Genomic DNA, 18,223 nt, shown 5'->3' with positions numbered 1-18,223 from the left:
GAAGTACATCACACTGACAGCAGAACACTGATTGTTAAACAGCTACCACCATTGATTTTCACAAGGCTGGGTGCCATATGGCTATGCTCACATGCCTTCTAATCTCTGTCCCCTCCCTAGAGATGTTGGGATGGAGACTAGGGCAATTAACCCCACTCTGACACCGATGTTGTGTAATGCCTGGTCAATTAATAACAAGTCCTCAACCAAGACCTGGGTGACAGAGGGCAAAACAGTCATCTTGAAAGAACTAGCTCCTCCCAGATTTTCAGTCCTCCATCAGTTGTGGACTTTGAGCCGGGTGTGTGAGTGTGGCTATACTAATTCAGGACACTCCTAGCACCAACAATTCCAATTATTCAGTGTATTGACCTGGGGTGGAGCTCAGTCAAAGGTGTGGCCATCTGGTTGGTGTACTGGCTGCCTAATGCATTACCAGATGCCATGTTGGGCCTACTAGAGGCAGCAGCTACATGGACTTTGCAGTTCCCCAGATTGTTAATCCTAGGTGACTTCAATGTTCATATGGACTGCCAGACCCCGAATCATGGCCCGGACCTGGTGTCATCCAAGGCAATACTAGGGCTCTCATAAGTTGTTGTTGTTTGCTCCACCCTGGAGCTGATCGTTGGTTCAGTGGTGGATGTTAATCTGATGGCAGTAAATCAGCTCATTATGCCCTGAAGCCCCATCTCCGTATGCCATCTCTTCCCTATATAAGCGGAGGGCACATTTTAGTCCCCCCTCCCCCGCAGAGACTTATTATTATTATTATTATTATTATTATTATTATTATTATTATTATTATTATTATTAGATTTATTTCCCGCCTCTCCCGATAAGCTCGAGGTGGGTCACAACAACTAATCCCATTAAAATTCCCATTAAAACCTCAATCTACTAACATGGTGGCTAAAAATCCCATCCCCCCCCCTAATTATTAAGAGGTGAAGAGGAAAGGATAGGGGAGTAACGTACACTCCAACTCCTAGGGGGGGAGCGATGTCCCTAATTCGCTGACCCCAGCCTCAACCATAGACCTGGTGGAAGAGCTCCGTTTTACAGGCCCTGCGGAAAGCTGACAAATCCCGCAGGGCCCGCAGATCACCTGGGAGCTCATTCCACCAGGTAGGGGCCAGGACTGAAAAAGCTCTGGCCCTGGTTGAGGCTAGGCGCGCTTCCTTCGGGCCGGGGACGACCAACAGGTTCTCACCCGCAGAGCGTAAGGCCCTGCGGGGGACATAGAGCGGTAGGCGGTCCCTCAGGTATGTGGGTCCCAACCCGCGTATGGCCTTGAAAGTTAAAACCAAAACCTTGAACCGGATCCGGGCAGCAATTGGCAGCCAATGCAGCTGCCTCAGCACCGGCTGGATGTGGGCCCTCCAAGATGTTCCAGTGAGGACCCTGACAGCTGCATTTTGTACCAGCTGTAGTTTCCGGATCAGGGACAAGGGTAGGCCTGCGTAGAGCGAGTTACAGAAATCTATTCTGGAGGTGACTGTCACATGGATCACTGTGGCCAAGTGGTCAGGGGACAGGTAGGGCGCTAGTAGCCGGGCCTGGCGAAGGTAAAAAAATGCCTGGCCCACTACTCTCTTGACCTGAGCCTCCATAGTCAGGGAGGCATCAATGGTCACACGCAAATTCCTAGCTCGGGGCACGATGGTAAGTTGCACCCCTGCTAGGGTGGGTAAACGCGCTACCTGTTCCCGCCCCCTTCCCCCCAGCCACAGGACCTCCGTCTTGGAGGGGTTGAGTTTCAGGCGACTCTGCTCGAACCATTCTGTCACCGCTTCCAAACATCTGGCAAATGGTTCCGGGGGGGAGTTCGGGTGACCGTCCATTAGGAGATAGAGCTGGGTGTCATCAGCGTACTGATGGCAACCCAGCCCAAAGCTCCGTACCAGCTGGGCCAGAGGGCGCATAAAGATGTTAAACAATGTGGGGGAGAGGACCGCACCCTGAGGGACCCCGCAAGGGAGTATATAGGGCCGCAAGAGCTCTTCCCCACAGCATCCCTCTGGGACCGGTTCTGGAGGAAGGAGCGTATCCAGCACAAGGCTGTGCCCCGTATCCCCGTACCGGCCAGGCGATGGACCAACAGTTCGTGGTCCACGATGTCAAAGGCCGCCGATAGGTCTAAAAGGACCAACACGGCTGACCCGCCTCTATCCAGCTGGCGACGGAGGTCATCCAGCAGAGCGACCAAAACCGTCTCCACCCCGTGGCCAGGGTGGAAGCCAGACTGATATGGATCAAGTGCTGGATCCAGAAGGTTTACTGAATACTCTGTGGGGCCTGATGCCCCCTGGTGACGCATTAGATGATTTGATCAGTGATTAGCATAACCAAATGCTGGACAACATCAATGAGATCGCTCCTCAGTGACCTCTCTGCCTCCACCTCAAGTGAGCCCCATGATATATTGAGGAGCTTCGTAAGAGAAAAAGGGAACTGAAACATCTAGAGCAAGCTTGGAGGAAGATCCGTGATGAAACTAAGTGAATACCTTACAGCAGGGGTAGTCAACCTGTGGCCCTCCAGATGTTCATGGACTACAATTCCCGTGAGCCCCTGTCAGCAGTTGCTGGCAGGGCTCATGGGAATTGTAGCCTACGAACATCTGGAGGACCACAGGTTGACTACCCCTGCCTTACAGTAGCGATCCCCAACCTGTGGGCTGCGGACCACATGTGGTCCCTCGACTAATTGGAGGTGGGCCCCGAAGGACACCTTCTTCCCCTCCCCCGGCCCTTTACTTCATCCCCCCGGCCCTTTACAACACACTTCGGGTGTCATTGTCTCCCATCACTCCCAGATAGGACTATCTCATTGCAGAGAAACAAGCTCAGGGTTCCCATTGATTTGTCATTGTCATGAGTTAAAATAGTGAATATTTTCATGAGTGAAAATAAAATGTTCCTTATGTTCATTGTTGTGGCATGTCTGTATCTTATTTTGAAGGGATGTTTAAACATTACCATAGCGATCAGAGAGCATTAGGGCAGTGGTTGAGAGTAGAGGAGTAAACTAACCCCCCCACCAGGCCTCAGTAAAAGGCATTGAATGGTCCCTGGTGAGTGGTCCCTGGCGTTGAGTGGTCCCCGGTGATACAAAGGTTGGGGACCACTGCCTTACAGGACACTAATGAGAGCCTACAAGAAGACAGTGAAGGCACCATCTGGAAACATGTGGCAAAAATTATGTAGATTGGGCTACAAATACAAATTCCTTGTAGCCCAGAAGCATGTTCAATTTTACTATGTATATACCCTTTTCTCTTTTTCTTTAATGTGTTACTGAAATAAATTCAATAATTTTTAAAAAAAACTTTAAGGTGGCAAAATGTGAGTTTTATGCTACTGCCATCACTTCCGCAAGTTAAAGTTCGGCACAATTATTTAGGGTGATTCGATCTCTTACCACCCTGGAAGAATGACACCCCAAAAGTAGTCAATTAGATACTAACGATGGGGCATCTGCAAATTATTTCATGGATAAGGTCTTGTCGCTCCACCACAACCTTACCCCAACTTTAGACACAGTAAAAGAACTGGAGGCTCCTTGGCTGCCTTTGGAGGAGACATCATGTGGCTTCAGATGGCTCATTAACCAAAGCGGATAGGCCAACCACCTGTCTTCTGGACCCCTGTCCTTCTTGGCTGCTCAAATCAAGTAAAAAGAGGATAGGAGGCCCCCTCTGTGAGATCTTCAATCTCGTCTACAAGGGTGGTCCTGGAGGGATTGAAAGAGGCAGTGATTTTGCTCCCTTTCCATTCCACAGTGCAACCTCCCAAAATGGTTATTAGTCTATCAAGTCTGGTTGGTGGGTAGGCTTAGTTAAGGATCAATACCTAGTGATGTTCCTTGCTTTCCTTATTTCCTCTATTGCAGGAGGAAGTGGAGGCGGATGAGCCATATCATTGTTGTACTGGGAGATCTGCCCACATAAAATGATATGGCTATTTGTATTCATCTGTTAGAAACAAAACACAACAAAATATGCTATTTACTTGCCTTGCTACAAGCATAAAAGTAATCAGAACTAAGCTATCTCCATATTGGATATCACTCAAAGTATATTTTCTAAGACCAAGCAAGAGAAGCATCCGGAAGACAGATTGCTCTTTCCAGACATAGTCAGGCTTCTCATTCGGGCAGGAGAAGAAATGATACAGAGCATCAATTGCCACCAGTTTCTCCTGCACCAATAGAGTACAGAGGAAGGAGGAAGCACTTGACAACTCTAGAGAGATGGAGTGCCTATCTGATTGTCAGTGCTAATTCCTGGAGCAGAATCTTTGCAGGAGCAGGAATTACAAGCTAATAGGGAAGCATAGGACTTGCACCTGAAGACTGATACACTCAGCACCAAGAAGCAACACTTGAGCTTTGGGTGATAAGTCAGAAAAAGGGAACATGCTGAGCAAGGCTCAGTGTGGAAGCTATTTTGCATGTCATACAGCTCTGTGAGCTGACCTGCTCTAACTTAATTGGCTGCCTTAGTAGTCTGTCCTTGCTCACCTGCACTGGTTCCAAGCCCTGGAACCTCATTTCTTCTGATCCCTGAGCTGAATCTTTGACTCCCTAATTTTGAACTGCTGTGTAGACCATGCTTTTGGCCCTTGTCATAGTATTTGTGTATACTAGAACCCCCAGGTAGAGTAACAGTGTCAGGCTTTGCCCTGAATATGACAGAGACATGTCTGACCCTTCTATTCCTGTCTTCTGGCAGTGAGAAAAGACTTTCCCCCATGTCCTCCTTCCTGCCCTGTTTTGTCTTTTTATGTATGTGTATTTTATATTTTATTGTATGTATATGAATTTCAATTAGATTTTAATTGGCTAAAAGATGTGGTTTTGCATTGTTTTAAGGGTTTTTAAGAGGTATATTTAGTCTGTATCTTTTAAATATGTTAACCACCTTGATAGCCCTGATAAGGGCTGAAAGGCAGCACATAAATTTTGTAAATAATAATAAAAATAATTAGACATTACTTAGAATTACATGGATTCAGATCATGTAGGGCTCTGAAAGTAAATGCCAATACTTTGAATCAAATCCCCAAACTAATTCCTAGTAAAAATATATGCCATGTAGCTAGATGACACTAATGATCTGGTTGCTTCCTTTTGATATACACAGAAGAACAACACACAATTTCTAGAGGAAAAAATAAGGACTTTTACACCAAAGAATATCACTGCTCTTTTATCATTTTTAGCGTACAGCAGTAGTATACTGTAGTAAGGCACAGATTATAAAGAACCAATCATGATCCAAATCAAGAACTAGAAAGACTTGTAAAACGGCAGAGAGGATTGACAGACAGTTCATCAACAGAATTTTGGGTACTGAATATATTTTCTATTTTCCTAACTGCTCCTGTAAATTTCAGCTTACCCCAGCATTTCAGAAAAGAGATTATGTTTCTCTGACAATTCAAGAAATTGCACAAGGACCATAAAAATGTTATTAGTTGGGCAGGGTTTCTAAGATCATGATCACATAATGATACAATAAAAGTCTTGCTGGATCAGACCATGGGTCCAAGTCCATCATACCATCTCACACAGTGGCTAGCTATCTTCCATCAGCCAGATACACAGTAAAATCTCACCAAGGAATCTGGACTAACACCAGGGAAGAGGCAAAAATTATAGGAGAAACTCACTTGTTCTATCACTGCATTGCTGATGTCTCCACCGACATTATCAAAGTACACATCTACCCCCTTCGGGCAGAGCGCACGCAGCCGTTGTGCCACATCCTCTTCTTTATAGTTGATAGCTGCATCAAAACCCAATTCCGAGACCAAAATAGAGCATTTTTCCTTGGTTCCACAGATGCCAACCACTCTGGAGCAACCCTCCAGGAAACCTATCTTTGGAAATCCCATAAAAAACAACAGTGTCAAATTTTACAGATGATTTTTTAAAAATCTAGTTTACCTTCATTCAAAGAGAGGCCCTTGAGCTCTGCAGTTGTATTGAAGCTTTAGGATGAGGCCTGTAATTTACAGAAGGCCAGACATTTTTTTGCCCCCATGCAATCACCTGCAGAAATATGCAGGGTCACTGGCAAGATGGTGTCCTACTGGGATCCCTTGAAGAGACTGGTTCTACAGTCTGGTGCCTCCATATTCAGGCAGATAAAGTGCTTGGAAAGGGGACTATAGATCACAGTAGCTTCCTGCCCTCACTCCACCTTTAGGGACCCGTTCACATAACTCAGACCACTTCAAGTCCATCTTGGTCACCAAGAATGCCCTCCCTTCCCTTAGAATAAGTGGATAACCCTATAAGGATTACAGTGATTCAAATAACACTACTTAGCGTTCATATATTATATTTTTACTAGATTTCAAGCCTGTTGCATCCAGGAATGCAATGGGCTCTAGTGGGGTGCATTTCCAGAGGGGGCAGCTGTTGGCAAAAGTACATTATGTCACGGCAGGCATAACACAAATTATTATTATTATATTAAATATTATTATTATTTCTCTGCTATCTCAGATGAGACCATGGACAAACATATAGGGACACCCCCTAAAAAACACATCAACTAGATAGAGGTGCCAACTCTGTGATTACAGAAAGTCTACCATCCAAAGAAAGGGGCCTCTTGTGGCGCAGAGTAGTAAGGCAGCAGACATACAGTCTGAAAGCTCTACCCATGAGGCTGGAAGTTCAATCCCAGCAGCCGGCTCAAGGTTGACTCAGCCTTCCATCCTTCCGAGGTTGGTAAAATGAGTACCCAGCTTGCTGGGGGGTAAACGGTAATGACTGGGGAAGGCACTGGCAAACCACCCCAGACCATTGAGTCTGCCATGAAAACGCTAGAGGGCGTCACCCCAAGGGTCAGACATGACCCGCTGCTTGCACAGGGGATACCTTTACCTTTACCTTAGCATCCAAAAATGCCATTTGATCCAGATGAACTAATTTCAGTTGTTTGAACAAAATGGAAGATGGCACTTGGAATATGGCAACCCTAAAACCAGATCAATCAGCCTCAGTCTTGCACCTGGAAGATGGAAATCATAACAATGCTTCCTCAGGGGGCCATTCATAGATGAGGCAGATACGGATACGTTGGATGTTCTCCTGACTTTTAGATGGAATTCCTATGCTATTCTAGAAGCAACAAAGCCACTGAAGTTCCACTCCATCCCGTCACAACACAAAATACACCCACAGATTATATGGCCCACATCCAAAGGTATTAACATGCTTACCTGCCCAGCCAGAGAGCCACAGGCACCAGCCGCTCCACTGACAACCATGGTTTGGTTTGCACCCCGAGTCACGTGTCCTTTCTCTCTTATTCCTAACAAAGCGGTCAGTCCAGTCAAGCCAGCGGCTCCCAAAAAGTAAGAAAGATGCCCATCTACCAGATCTGGATTAAGCTGAACAGAGAGAAATTGCCCATAATTCGAACAGCATGCTTTTAGCAAGCCCTGCCAACAAAATCTAATCTAAATAAATAATAAAATAGTCAGGATGCATTCCACAAATTTTCAGGCAGATTTATGACCCTGCGGGAAGGCCAAGAAATGACACTTGCTTCCATTCTTGACTTCTCCCTCTGCAATCAGACATAGCATACTACCATCACTTATGGTGTTCACTTATCCTTTTTTTTAAAGGATGCATTCCTTCAGAATTCCTACACACAGAACAGTCTGCAGAGTGAACAGGCCATTCACAGATGAAGCAGATCCAGATATGTTGGATGTTCTTCTGACTTTCTACAGATTCCCTCTAATTCTGTACATGCCCCTAGAGCACAAGCTACCAGGAGGAGGTGAAATAGAACTGTGTCCAATGGGCCAGGTTGTGAGTAATAGAAGGAAAAATATAAAGGGACCTGCCTCAGCAGTGTCGTGCAGCAGCCTGTAGGGAAGGAGAGCATTTCCATGGGGAGGCTTTGCATGCTGCTTTGGGCAAACAAATGACTTGCATGACTGTACCCTTAGATATCTTATTTCTATCTAATACCTAAGTCAGCCTTTCTCAACCCTTGAAACAGTCCCCTCCCTACCCACCCAGGGCCCATCCCCTTCCTACCACTTCCAGACCCATCACCGGCCATTGGGGGGGGGGATGCAGATCAACATGACCATATATGGTCATATCACCCAGTAAATGTTTTAAAATATTTAAGAATATATTAAAAATAACTCCCACCCATTTGGGAAACCCTTCCTGGGCCATCACAAAACGCTGGTTGAGAAAGCCTGATCTAAATGATAAAAAGACAAGTTCTTTCAAGGCTAAGCAAACAGGCTATATAGTTTACTCAATTTACTCTATATAGCGATTTATCCTAAGAATAAAATTGAAACATTAAGGATCATTCATATACCCTCACCTTTTCTAACTGCTTTCCATCTAAAATGGCCTTAGTCTGCCATGGCCAGTTAAAGGAAGTTACAAAATCTCCAATGGAAAAACCAGCTTCTTTGCTTTGTTCCACAATGCCAATTCCTCCACCACTGGCAACCTCAGACACCTTCCAGGGCATCATGTAGCCAGGATCACAGTCTTCATTCATACGATAGCGCTAAAAGATGAAAACAGAATTACTCTAAGTATCTAAAAAACCACCAACCTCTCCCTTCTCCTTTTGTGACTTTTTCATTCATTGCTCTGCACTACACTGAGTTTTGTTTTTTCTGCACTCCTTCCAGACTGAGTCCTGGAACACTGATCAGTACAGGGACTGCTCTGTGGTGCTGAGTACTACCCGATTTTACAGAATGAGTTGGTTCTGGGATTATCACAGCAGGGTACAATATTCAAATTAAATTATTATACAACATGTATATTTTATAGGATATTTGTTAGCACAAGCAAAACTCCCCAACTTTCCATTCATCAGAGATATAAAACCTACAAGATATGGGATCATAAATGAATCATAGATGATGACTAAAGGTAGGTGACTTGGAGAATTAACCTATCCTCTGCCTGCAATAACACAAATACATGCCCCTGAAGATGAAGGAAGACGGCAGAAGACGGCAGAAAAAAGGCCATTCAAAGGAATGAGGGAAAACACAGGTACCTCATCTCCCTTTTATTCCAGTTTGCAATCCAGCAATCTCACATTGTTAAGCACACTAGAAACCCCATAATGATACCATTTTGGACTACATAGAAATCAGGTTAGAGAGGAATATTATATGTCTTTTAATTGCAACTTAAGTAGTATCATCAAAACACAGAAGAACACACTCAATATATGTAAGCAGCTCAAGAGATTGCAGGAAATCTTTGATGCAATTGAGAGAAGGAAGACACTTGGAGCTGCAATTCAGTTCCAGGCTACTGGAATTACCTGTACAATTCTTTATAGGAAGTTTCCCTTTTGCTTTTTTGAAACGTAAGTGTAAGAGAAGACTTCTTGAAGTCAAAGTGCTCAAATAAAAGTTCTAAGCTTTGTTTTATCAGACAAATATTGAATAAGAGGAAACTAGCTTGTAGTTTACTTATTTGTTTGCCACATAGAAAAGGTGAAGAAATTATGCAGGGCTAGAAGTCACCTAAACCCTACTTAACCAAAAACATTGGAAATAGTGGAAACCATCCCATGCCCGAGCTGTGTGGTAGGTTCCTGTGTCCCCATCCTTCCCAGGCTCCATCCCCAAATCTTTTGAGAGTTTCCCAAACTGGATTTGGCAAACAGCCCATCGGTGGCCTGAAAGGGAAGGGCAACCCTAGCTTAAGTGAGGGACTGAAGCATACAGGAGCTGGAAGCTGCCAGGCTCCTCCCCCTAGGAATCCACAAATGTTGGAAGGTCCAGTATGGCTGCCAACCTCCATGTAGCACCTGGAAATCTCCTTCTATTACAATTGATCTCCAGATGACCAAGATATAGTATGGTAGTTCAGAGTGTTGAACTAGCATCTTGAGAGACTCAGATTTGAATCGTCACTTGTGCCAAGGAAGGTCGCTGGGTGATTTTTAGTCAGTCCCACTCTCTCAGCTTCACAGGGTTGTTGTGATGACATGAAGGAAAGGAGAATGATATACACTGCTTTGAGTCTCCATTGGGGGAAAAGGAAGGGTATAAATTAATTAAATAATACATTGTGAATAGTCACTTTATCTTGTACACATTCAAACCTTGCATATAAATGTCACAGATTGTATTTCGTACATTTCATAGCATTTGGGTTTAGTGTTTACAGTAGTTTCTCTACATCTCAGTATATATCGGTCCAGTGAAAATATGCTGCATGCATCAGATGAAATACCTTTAGTCTTCAACATTGAGGTCACAAGAAATAAATTAGACTTTAGTCACAAGACTTCCTTTGTTTTCTAACAAACTGTGCACTCGCAGGCAGAGTTACTCCAATCTCAGTTCACAAGTTAGCATGCTTAAGGTGGAAGAACTTTACATATAACTGCACTTTTAACATACCAGTACTTGGATGTTCCTGTGTCACAAAGCACATTTCGAAATAATCTTATGGCAACAAGGCAGAACGCACTTGAATACCTACCATATAGGGATCCACAGACAGGTAAAGCGTACGAACTTTTACTTGACCCTCTGACACTTTATCCAATATAGTGGCTTCCTCCATACGGAAGTTTTTTGCAGTTGGCACGCCATGGATGCCTAGAATCAACCAGATTTCAGGTTTAACTCCCTAATCAGAGACCGCAATATCAACATCAGCTTTCAATTTGTCTGCTTTGTTTTGTGTGTGTGTGGCGGGGGGGGGGGGGTGTCACATGACTCACTAAAGACCAAAGTACTCAAAACTATAAAGTTTATTTATTTATAATCCCCTCTGCAAAAATGATACATCCTCATCCCATTCTCAAGAAGTCTCCCTCTTGTTAAATTTCATTTCCACCACTTTCCTTTCATCCACACTGAATGTTTGTATATCATGTTGCTTCTCTTATCAACCCTGCTGTTTAGGATACCTTGAAAAACAAAAATAAAACTGACCTAAAGTGACATCAAAATAAATTTTAAAGCTTGAATGTATTTGGTGTTTGATTATTGTCTTTTATTAGTTTCAATGTGTCAAGGTCAAGCCAGAATGGGATCCAGATATTAATCCCCATTTTCTAAGCTTTTCTTCAGTAACTTGTCCCTTAGCTTCTAACTACACCCAGGTCCTCATTACAAAGCATGATCCTTTGACTGGAGTGAGTATATGAAAAATTTGAAGGATACAGATTACTTATGCTGTTCAAGAGGAAATGACTGATTTGACAGATTAAAGATTGTATATAGAGGGTTGTCCACTTAGGATACCTTGTTCATATTAAAAACATTTGGAATCTTTGTTTTGTTTACTGAAGTATATGTCCCATCACAGGCCATCTGCCATATTTCGCCTTGAACCTGGGTTCCATAACCATGCCCAGTCAAGTCTCTATTTGGAATTAGAAGCACAGAGTCAGAAGGGGCCATTCAGGCCTTCTTGGCCAACCCCCTGCTCAATGCAAAATTAGTGTTAAGCATCCAGGATAAGTATCTGACCAACCACCACTTAAATTCACTACTGGGATGACACTGCTCAGTGCTTTCTTTTTGTCTACTTTCTGAAGCTAGAAAAGGTACATATTTTTGCCACTCAATTAAGTGCAACGTAGTTCTCAGTAATGTGCTTACAGTTGAGATTAAACTGCCCTCAGATTTCAGAAACAATATTTACACAAAATTTATGCTAAGTACATATTTCCACAATAACCTAAATTGAGCAATGGGCAAAGTGAATTCAAATGGGCTGATAGACTAACTTCTTCAGAGTGTAAAAGGAGGGAGCTTTTGGACATTTGCAACTAATTAGTTTTAGAACTGGGGCTTGGTCATTATTTTAATACATATTTTGCAATAATCTCAAAAATGTTTGGGTAAAAATTCTCCTGACATTATTCAACATATCTTACTGGATTGTCCCTTGTTTATTGTCCAGCGAAGACACATTATACCTTTTATACCAAAATGGAGAAACCATACAAAAGACCTGATCTGCCCATTTTTATTGAGTGATAAGGATGCCAATGTGACTTTTATTATGGCTGAATTTCTGTCTTCAGTTTTTAAATTCAAACTGACTGATGTATCTTGACTATCTATTCTTATTTTGCTAATCTGCTTTATGCAAATAAAGGTATTGTGTGTGTTTAATTATCTCAGATTCTGTAGTTCAAAATGAAGAATGAGTTCCTGGAACGGACTTTGCACCTTGTTGTTGTTATGTGCGAAGTCGTGTCCGACCCATTGCGACCCCATGGACAATGATCCTCCAGGCCTTCCTGTCCTCTACCATTCCCCGGAGTATCTTAAAAAGATAAATAGTACTGTTGTTGTTGTTATTGTTGTTATGTGCGAAGTCGTGTCCGACCCATCGCGACCCCATGGACAATGATCCTCCAGGCCTTCCTGTCCTCTACCATTCCCCGGAGTCCATTTAAGTTTGCACCTACTGCTTCAGTGACTCCATCCAGCCACCTCATTCTCTGTCGTCCCCTTCTTCTTTTGCCCTCGATCGCTCCCAGCATTAGGCTCTTCTCCAGGGAGTCCTTCATTCTCATGAGGTGGCCAAAATATTTGAGTTTCATCTTCAGGATCTGGCCTTCTAAAGAGCAGTCAGGGCTGATCTCCTCTAGGACTGACCGGTTTGTTCGCCTTGCAGTCCAAGGGACTCGCAAGAGTCTTCTCCAGCACCAGAGTTCAAAAGCCTCAATTCTTTGACGCTCGGCCTTCCTTATGGTCCAACTTTCGCAGCCATACATTGCAACTGGGAAGACCATAGCCTTGACTAAACACACTTTTGTTGGCAGGGTGATGTCTCTGCTTTTTAGGATGCTGTCTAGATTTGCCATAGCTTTCCTCCCCAGGAGCAAGCGTCTTTTAATTTCTTTGCTGCAGTCCCCATCTGCAGTGATCTTGGAGCCCAAGAAAATAAAATCTGTCACTGTCTCCATTTCTTCCCCATCTATTTGCCAGGAATTGAGAGGGCCGGATGCCATGATCTTTGTTTTCTTGATGTTGAGTTTCAAGCCAACTTTTGCACTCTCCTCCTTCACCCGCATCAACAGGCTCTTTAGTTCTTCTTCACTTTCTGCCATTAGAGTGGTATCATCTGCGTATCTGAGGTTGTTGATATTTCTCCCTGCAATCTTGATCCCAATTTGTGACTCCTCTAATCCCGCATTTCTCATGATGTGCTCTGCATACAAGTTAAACAGGCAAGGCGACAGTATACAGCCTTGCCGAACTCCTTTCTCAATTTTGAACCAGTCAGTGATTCCATGTTCAGTTCTCACTGTTGCTTCTTGACCTGCATATAAATTTCTCAAGAGACAAATAAGATGCTCTGGTATTCCCATCTCTTTAAGAACTTGCCACAATTTGTTGTGCTCCACACAATCAAAGGCTTTAGCATAGTCAATGAAGCAGAAGTAGACGTTCTTCTGGTACTCCCTAGCTTTCTCCATGATCCAGCGTATGTTGGCAATTTGATCTCTAGTTCCTCTGCCTCTTCGAAATCCTGCCTGTACTTCTGGAAGTTCTCGGTCCACATATTGCTGGAGCCTAGCTTGTAGGATTTTGAGCATAACTTTGCTAGCATGAGAAATTAGTGCAATGGTGCGGTAGTTTGAACATTCTTTGGCATTGCCCTTCTTTGGGATTGGAATGTAAACTGACCTTTTCCAATCCTGTGGCCATTGTTGAGTTTTCCAAATTTGCTGGCATATTGAGTGTAGCACTTTTACTGCATCGTCCTTTAAGATTTTGAATAGTTCAACTGGAATGCTGTCACTACCACTAGCTTTATTGTTGCTCAGACTTCCTAAGGCCCATTTGACTTCACATTCCAGGATGTCTGGCTCCAGGTCAGTAACTACCCCATTGTGGTCATCAGGGATGTTAAGCTTGCTCTTGTATAGTTCTTCTGTATAATTTTGCCACCTTTGTTTGATCTCTTCTGCTTCTGTGAGGTCCCTACCATTTTGGTCCCTTATCATACCCATCTTTGCATGAAACGTTCTCTTCATATCTCCAATTTTCTTGAAAAGATCTCTGGTCCTCCCCATTCTATTGTTTTCTTCTATTTGCTTGCACTGTTCATTTAAGAAGGCATTCTTATCTCTTCTAGCTTTTCTCTGGAATTCTGCATTCAATTGGGTGTGTCTTTCTCTTTCTCCCTTGCCTTTCACTTCCCTTCTCTCCTTAGCTATTTGTAAAGCTTCCTCAGACAGCCATTTTGATTTCTTGCATTTCTTTTTCTTTGGGATGGTTTTAGTTGCTACCTCTTGTACAATGTTGCGAACCTCCGTCCATAGTTCTTCAGGCACTCTGTCTATCAGATCTAATTCCTTAAATCTATTTGTCACCTCTACTGTGTATTCGTCGGGGATATGATTTAGTTCATACCTGAGTGGCCTAGTGCTTTTCCCTACTTTCTTCAATTTAAGCCTAAATTTTGCAACAAGAAGCTCATGATCTGAACCACAATCAGCTCCTGGTCTTGTTTTTATTGACTGGATAGAACTTTTCCATCTTTGGCTGCAGAGCACATAGTCAATCTGATTTCTGTGTTGACCGTCTGGTGATGTCCATGTGTAGAGTCGTCTCTTGGGTTGCTGGAAAAGAGTGTTTGCTATGACCATTGTATTCTCTTGACAAAATTCTACCAGCCTGTGCCCTGCTTCATTTTGTACTCCAAGGCCAAACTTGCCTGTTATCCCGGTTATCTTTTGGCTTCCTACTTTAGCATTCCAATCCCCCATGATGATAAGCACATCATTTTTGGGCGTTGCTTCTAGAAGGTGTTGTAGGGCTTCATAGAACTGATCAACTTCATCCTCTTCAGCAGCAGTGGTTGGGGCGTAGACCTGGATCACTGTGATGTTGAATGGTTTGCCTTGGATTCGTACTGAGATCATTCTGTCATTTTGGGGATTGTATCCCAAGACTGCTTTTCCTACTCTCTTATTGATTATGAAGGCTACTCCATTTCTTCTGCGAGATTCTTGTCCACAGTAGTATACCTGATGGTCATCTGAATTAAATTCACCCATTCCTGTCCATTTTAGTTCACTGATTCCTAAAATGTCGATGTTCAGTCTTCTCATTTCTTGTTTAACCACTTTGCACCTAGATTAACTAATATGAATCACTGCAACATATTTTCTTCCTTTGGACAACTTCCTTTTTATTATTATTGTTGTTGTTGTTGTTGTTTAATTTATATCCTGCCTCCCCCCTGAGGCTCGAGGTGGGTCACATAAAATCAATCCCCTAAAAACAGTAACAAGAACAATAAAACACAGTACACCAATCACAACAAGGCAAGAATGGCGGCCAGGTTCATGCAACTAACCCAATTTCCATAACCCCATTAAAAGGAAGAAGAAGAAAAAACTTGTACTTTGTTTCATAGGTGATACTAATTAAAGTGACTGCTTCAACAAAGAAGCAAAATATTAATTTTCACCTATATAGTTCTTGTAGAAGAACCCCTGCTGTATATGTCTGGCTGAATACCTTGGTAGAAGTTTCATTACATGTTTCTGAACATTACTGTAGAAAGCTCTGACAGAAATCTGATGGCCAGCCATCTTGTGCAACCACTCCAAATTCACTACAGTCCTCAGACAGCTAGAGACATACCAGGGTGTGAATTCAAAACCACTCTCTGAATAATCATCATCAGCCCTCCAGCTGGGATGCTGCAGGAGTCAGGTTCCCTATAGAAGAGAAGACAGTCAACTGTAGACATGCAGCGTAGAAAGAGTTACAAGACTTTATTTTTAACGGAAATGGAAGAATAAGAACAATGTACAAGTAATATCTGGGCTGCACATTGACAGCACACCTGTTGACTGTGATCACAGACACATAAGAATACATACAATTTGAAGTGCAATCCTGAGCACAGCTGTACCCTTCTAAGTCTACTGAAGTGGGAGGGACTGTGGCTCAGAGGACAGGTTATTTGCTTAGTATGCAGAAGGTTCTAGTTTTAATTCCTGGCACCGCAGGCAAAGGTCAGGTTCTAGGTAACATGAAAACCCAGCCTGAGACCCTGAAGAGTCACCGTCTTTGATGGACCCATGGTCTCAAGCAGCAGTTTCATATGGTTCATGTGAATGTAGCAAAGTACTTTGTGGGGAGCAGACAAGGTTCTGCTTTGATATCTGAAAGGATATTGATGGGAAATGAGTTAGCAAACATAGAAGGTGAACAACAGATTGGAAAGTGAGAAGTCGCTAGAAGCGCTAAAATACATGAAAATGAACCAATTAAAAAATTCATGGTACAAATTATTTTAGCATAAATATTAGCACTTTGCCATAATATACTTCAAAACTGCTCTAAGACTGGGAAAGCATCCAAGGCTTAACTGTCTTGATTTAGAAAACCATCTGCAACCTGTGCCTTCTAATGGTGCTGGATTTCAATAGATAAATAGCAGCATTATGCTCAGAGCTGCTCTTACAGGAAATTATTTTTATAGCAGCAAGGTCAGGGAAGAGACTATTCTAATTATTTAACTTGCAATTCGAAGCATACTTAATAATGGGCAATTCTTAGTGTTGATAACCTGAAGGTAGGACCTGGAGTCCTCTGAGACCTACAGCTGATCTCCAATTGGTGATCAGTTCCCCTGGAGAAAATGGCCACTTTGTATTGCAGACTCTATGGCATTGTACCCGGGTGAGGTCTGTACCCTCCCTAAACCCATTCTCTCCAGGTCTCACCCCCCCCAAATCTCCAGATATTTTCCAACCCAAAGCTAGTAATTCTTGCACATATATCTGGAATTTACCTCTGAGAAAATGAATTGTGAGATTGTAGCCCACACCTACAATTTACAATCAGATATAAATGTTATTCATATACACCATATAATTTAATGGCATAATTCTATCTTGCTGTACTTTTTACAGGAAATATAAGTAGGATCAAAAGTGTTCTTGCACATACTAAACAGAAACACACAGAAAATAAAATAGGAATCCAATAACATCTCAAAGGCTAAAATAATTTATTCCAGCATAATCTTTCTTGAGTCAGAGAAGATCACTTCATCAGACACACTGCTGTGTGCATCCTTTCAGTCAGCACTTTTACATTTGCAACAGAAAGGCAGGAGATTAAAAAGAGATGCGGATTTAAAACAAGATACAATAAAAAGAGTTCTCAGTATATTCCGTTAGTAATAGCCAAGCAAAGTGGGATTAGTACAGGATATAATGCAGGATAAGTAGATGCAAAAGAAAGTTGCAGGTGTATAGCTAAACCAATTGACCTCTATAAGAGGTGGGATATAGGAAGAATCTCAGGACCCTGAAATGCAATCCAATCAGTGTGATTAACTATCCCATCCTAGACAAAAGATGCATTTCTACAGATTTTGCATTAAAGATCACCCATTAATTTTGTTATCAGATGTCTTGGAGAGACAAAATTATCCTGACTGTTTTGCTTTCATTTTTAAGAGAAAAGTGGTCACCTCCTGATTCGCCGGGGAATCCGATTCCGGTCGCAGCGGTCAGCCGAAGCGTCGCTTCCAGCAGCCTCCCGGGTCCTCCTCGGGGTTGGCAGCCCAGCCGCAGAGGTCGGGGGAACTCTCCGCCCGCGCCCAGGCGAGCGGCGTGGCTCTTAAAAGGGCCACGCAGGCAAAGGAGCGGGCGCTTAAAAGGGCAACGCAAAAGAAGCCTTCAGTCGGAGAAATTAGTCGCCACGTGAATTGCCGACAACCGAGTAATAACGGAGCTTTGTGAGCAATTTGCGGGGCAGGAGTTCATAGTCTGACGAAGGGTGCTTGCACTCGAAAGCTCACGCCCTGAATAAATCTTTGTGGGTCTTAAATGTGCTACCTGGACTCTGATTTTATGGAGCTAACCCCAATCCACCACATTCCCGGGACAGGGTAAAAGGCGAATGGGCTGGAACAGGCATCAAACAAAGAAGACCACAGCAAAAAAACCAAAACAAACAAAAAAAAGAGTGGGGTGTATGACATACACTCCAGAACGGACAGGGTAAAAGCTGTAACAGTCCAGAATGGCTCGGAGTGGGCATTAAACAAACAAGAGTACTAAAAAAAGCATTGGGATGCACTTGGGAACAATATTTTATAAATGAAAATGAGGAAGTCCCACTGCTTTATTAACCTGTTCTGGGACAAAGTGCCTCTGGCTATCCCGGAACAGGCATTAAACAAACAAGAG

At 43.2% G+C, this 18,223-nt stretch overlaps 1 protein-coding gene across 1 annotated transcript in view; it reads right to left on the bottom strand.

The window, feature by feature from the left end:
- The window catches only part of LOC143830335 (prostaglandin reductase 2-like), a 31,247-nt gene extending 13,597 nt beyond the window's left edge, over positions 1 to 17,650 (bottom strand). Inside the window, exons 1-7 of the mRNA XM_077322731.1 lie at positions 17,503 to 17,650; positions 15,657 to 15,733; positions 10,516 to 10,634; positions 8,375 to 8,566; positions 7,239 to 7,409; positions 5,676 to 5,885; positions 3,855 to 3,976 (exon numbers count right to left, since the gene is read on the bottom strand). Of these exons, the coding sequence (XP_077178846.1) occupies positions 3,855 to 3,976; positions 5,676 to 5,885; positions 7,239 to 7,409; positions 8,375 to 8,566; positions 10,516 to 10,634; positions 15,657 to 15,696 (854 nt within the window). The 5' untranslated portion in view covers positions 15,697 to 15,733; positions 17,503 to 17,650. The remainder of the gene's footprint in view (positions 1 to 3,854; positions 3,977 to 5,675; positions 5,886 to 7,238; positions 7,410 to 8,374; positions 8,567 to 10,515; positions 10,635 to 15,656; positions 15,734 to 17,502) is intronic.
- Positions 17,651 to 18,223: the final 573 nt, after the last annotated feature.

The sequence above is a fragment of the Paroedura picta genome, chromosome 2, assembly GCF_049243985.1.
Source record: "Paroedura picta isolate Pp20150507F chromosome 2, Ppicta_v3.0, whole genome shotgun sequence".
In the NCBI taxonomy this organism is placed as follows: Eukaryota; Metazoa; Chordata; class Lepidosauria; order Squamata; family Gekkonidae; genus Paroedura; species Paroedura picta.
This window is presented reverse-complemented; position numbering and strand designations above follow the sequence as displayed.